Genomic DNA, 2426 nt, shown 5'->3' with positions numbered 1-2426 from the left:
TACACTAAATGGTGAAAAACCACGAGATAGAATGATGGAAAAATTGATTCCTGTCCTGGCTCCTCTACTCACTGGTTGGAGGGGCACTATCTACCATCTCTAGTTTCAAATGTCTTCTGTTATATGGATCTAACAGTCCCAGAAATGTACATTTTATAAAGGACTTTTCACAAGAATTGCCTATCTGGCCTCATAATAAGGGATAGGTAGCGCTGATGGTGTATGATCTACTTTACCAGTGGGAAAACTACTGTTTGAAGAGATGAAGCAAGTTGCTTTATAAAAAGCTCATCAGTCTGAGTCCAGATTGATATTCAAATTTCTAATTCTGGGTTCTGTACTCTTTGTGTAATATCAGAGCTTTTGTCAAGCTAAAAACACTTTGTGAACTGTCAAGCACTGTTGACTTTCAGGGCCTCAAAGCAGGAATTCTATCATAAATTCTTTGTGTATTTCACGTTGCCCAGGACAAAGGGTATGCTCACTGAGGAGCCACAACATGCAGTGTTCTCTCCAGATTCATGTTGTGGTATTTGAGGGATTTACCCATGCTCTTTGAGAAGCTCTTGTTTCCCTAAATAGATAATGGCTACACTAGAACTGGGCTGGGTCATACTTTTATTCTTCTCTAGTCAGGAGTCAGGAAAAATTATGTTGTTGCCATATAGAATCTGTGTCAACTTGGGAAAGTCATTTATTCCACCTGAAACTCATGTTCTTTGCTTTTAAAATGGGAAATTAATATCTTCTTGTCTGTATGTGAGAGCAAAAGGGAGAGGATTAAAAACAACTACTGAAAACATCTTGTTAACTATGTAAGGTAGCCTTACAGTTCTCTGCGCATTATAAGCACTTGTTAAGTGGATGTACAATGAAGATACAAAGATACTCACACAGCATCCTCTCAGGGCCTAGAATAGGGCTGTTCACACAGTGTGAACACAGTGTGAGTTCAGTTGCCGGCATGCAAGTGGCACTAAGGAAGTAGATTTTAATGATGAAATGTCATGTTCAAAGTTAGAGCTTTAACGTATTGGACTGCTCAATGGAGCAAGCAGATGTTCTCGTTCCTGAAAGGTTCACTAGCCATGCAGGTCCCCATGTCAAGAGAGCTACATATAGAGTGACTCCCTCTCGCCTTCCAGCTGCCTCTTTGCTGATTGGTTCAGCTATGAAGAGCTTACTCTTGGTCCTTGTGGTCCTTGTGTTACTCTCCTGTGTTCCACCAGGTAAAATGAAATCTCCTTCCTGTACTATAAATGGTGAAGGGAAACAGGGTGCGGGCTTCTACAAGAGTGAGAAGAAAGCAGAACTTGGATGAAGGAAGTTGAAACAGGAAGGGAGGTGAACAGAGATGGACACTTTGGGCTATTCCAGAAAATGGAGATGCCCTTCAAGGACACATAACAGGAGGTGGCTCTCTCCAGTGAAGAAAATGGTTCTGGACTTTGGTCTGGGGAGTCTGTGAAGTTTGAAGGGAAAATTGGTTTGATAGTATTGGCAGAAGTGGGACAGAGAAAAAGTATGAGACCTGTAGAAGACAGGTAGGATTTGGGGGTGGGAAGGGGTCATTCCTTCAGGACTCTTAGAATTTGCACTCCTAAGTCAGTTACCAGGATTACTTTCCACACATTTAGAAGCCTAGGCAAATTTGATGTTGAGCAGAATCAACAAACAGTGCGGGTTGCTCCAAAGTTTTAACTTTATGGTATGATGGGATCCTTGGGAACATTGGTGGGAGGGGTCACAATTTACTCCTCTGGACAGAAACTAGCAACCTGATAGTAAGTCACTGAAGTGGAGATTCTCAAAAGCTGTTTTGCTTGTGGTTTGTTGGGGTCTGCAGAAGGCTGCCCAGACCTTCATATTCAAGAGGTCTAAATGTTTCCACGACAGAATTCTGAGCTGGATATGCTGGGCCCTGCTGCCTGCATATAGTTGATTAGTGATTCAGGTAAATGGGGACCATGGGAACTGATGACTTATAAAAGGTTCTCTGGAAGTAAGAGCCACTGAAAAGCAGGCATTCAGCCATAACATGACTGGGATGTTTTGATACCCAATTTACCATTAAAAAGTTATAAACAATAATCTGATGCAATCTGATTTATCCATGGTATCACGACCCTGTAGTACCCTGTGCATTAACCCTCGTTTCCGTTGACAGTTAGAAGTGGACCGAATGCGTATATAAGAAGAGTCTTTTCTACATGCTGGCGAACAAAAGGTGTTTGCAAGAAATCATGTGGGAAAAGTGAAGAATATCATATTCTTTGTGATATTACACGTTTGTGCTGCATTAACAAAAAGTATTTACCTGTACAGATTGGAAAGTAGTGCCAAGTATTTGAGGTTCCTGCTGATTTCCTCTGGAGACCCAAATCCTTCTCAGTTGTACCATCCCATTAAAATGATGTTTTAGCTGG

General features: G+C 41.5%; 1 protein-coding gene across 1 annotated transcript; it reads left to right on the top strand.

Annotated features, from left to right (window-relative positions):
- The first annotated feature begins 1083 nt into the window (after positions 1 to 1083).
- On the top strand, positions 1084 to 2426 carry DEFB135 (defensin beta 135). Its single transcript, XM_025462896.1, has 2 exons — positions 1084 to 1229; positions 2168 to 2426. Exons 1-2 carry the CDS (start codon positions 1172 to 1174, stop codon positions 2335 to 2337), a joined length of 228 nt encoding a protein of 75 aa, XP_025318681.1. The 5' UTR covers positions 1084 to 1171; the 3' UTR covers positions 2338 to 2426.

Source organism: Canis lupus, chromosome 25, assembly GCF_003254725.2.
Source record: "Canis lupus dingo isolate Sandy chromosome 25, ASM325472v2, whole genome shotgun sequence".
Classification (NCBI taxonomy): Eukaryota; Metazoa; Chordata; class Mammalia; order Carnivora; family Canidae; genus Canis; species Canis lupus.
This window is presented reverse-complemented; position numbering and strand designations above follow the sequence as displayed.

Bases quoted from the DNA above. Each gene is read 5' to 3' on its own strand.
- DEFB135 (XM_025462896.1), top strand. From the start codon at position 1,172: ATGAAGAGCTTACTCTTGGTCCTTGTGGTCCTTGTGTTACTCTCCTGT. The intron at 1,230-2,167 runs GTAAAATGAAAT...TTCCGTTGACAG, and splicing joins ACTCTCCTGTGTTCCACCAG to TTAGAAGTGGACCGAATGCG.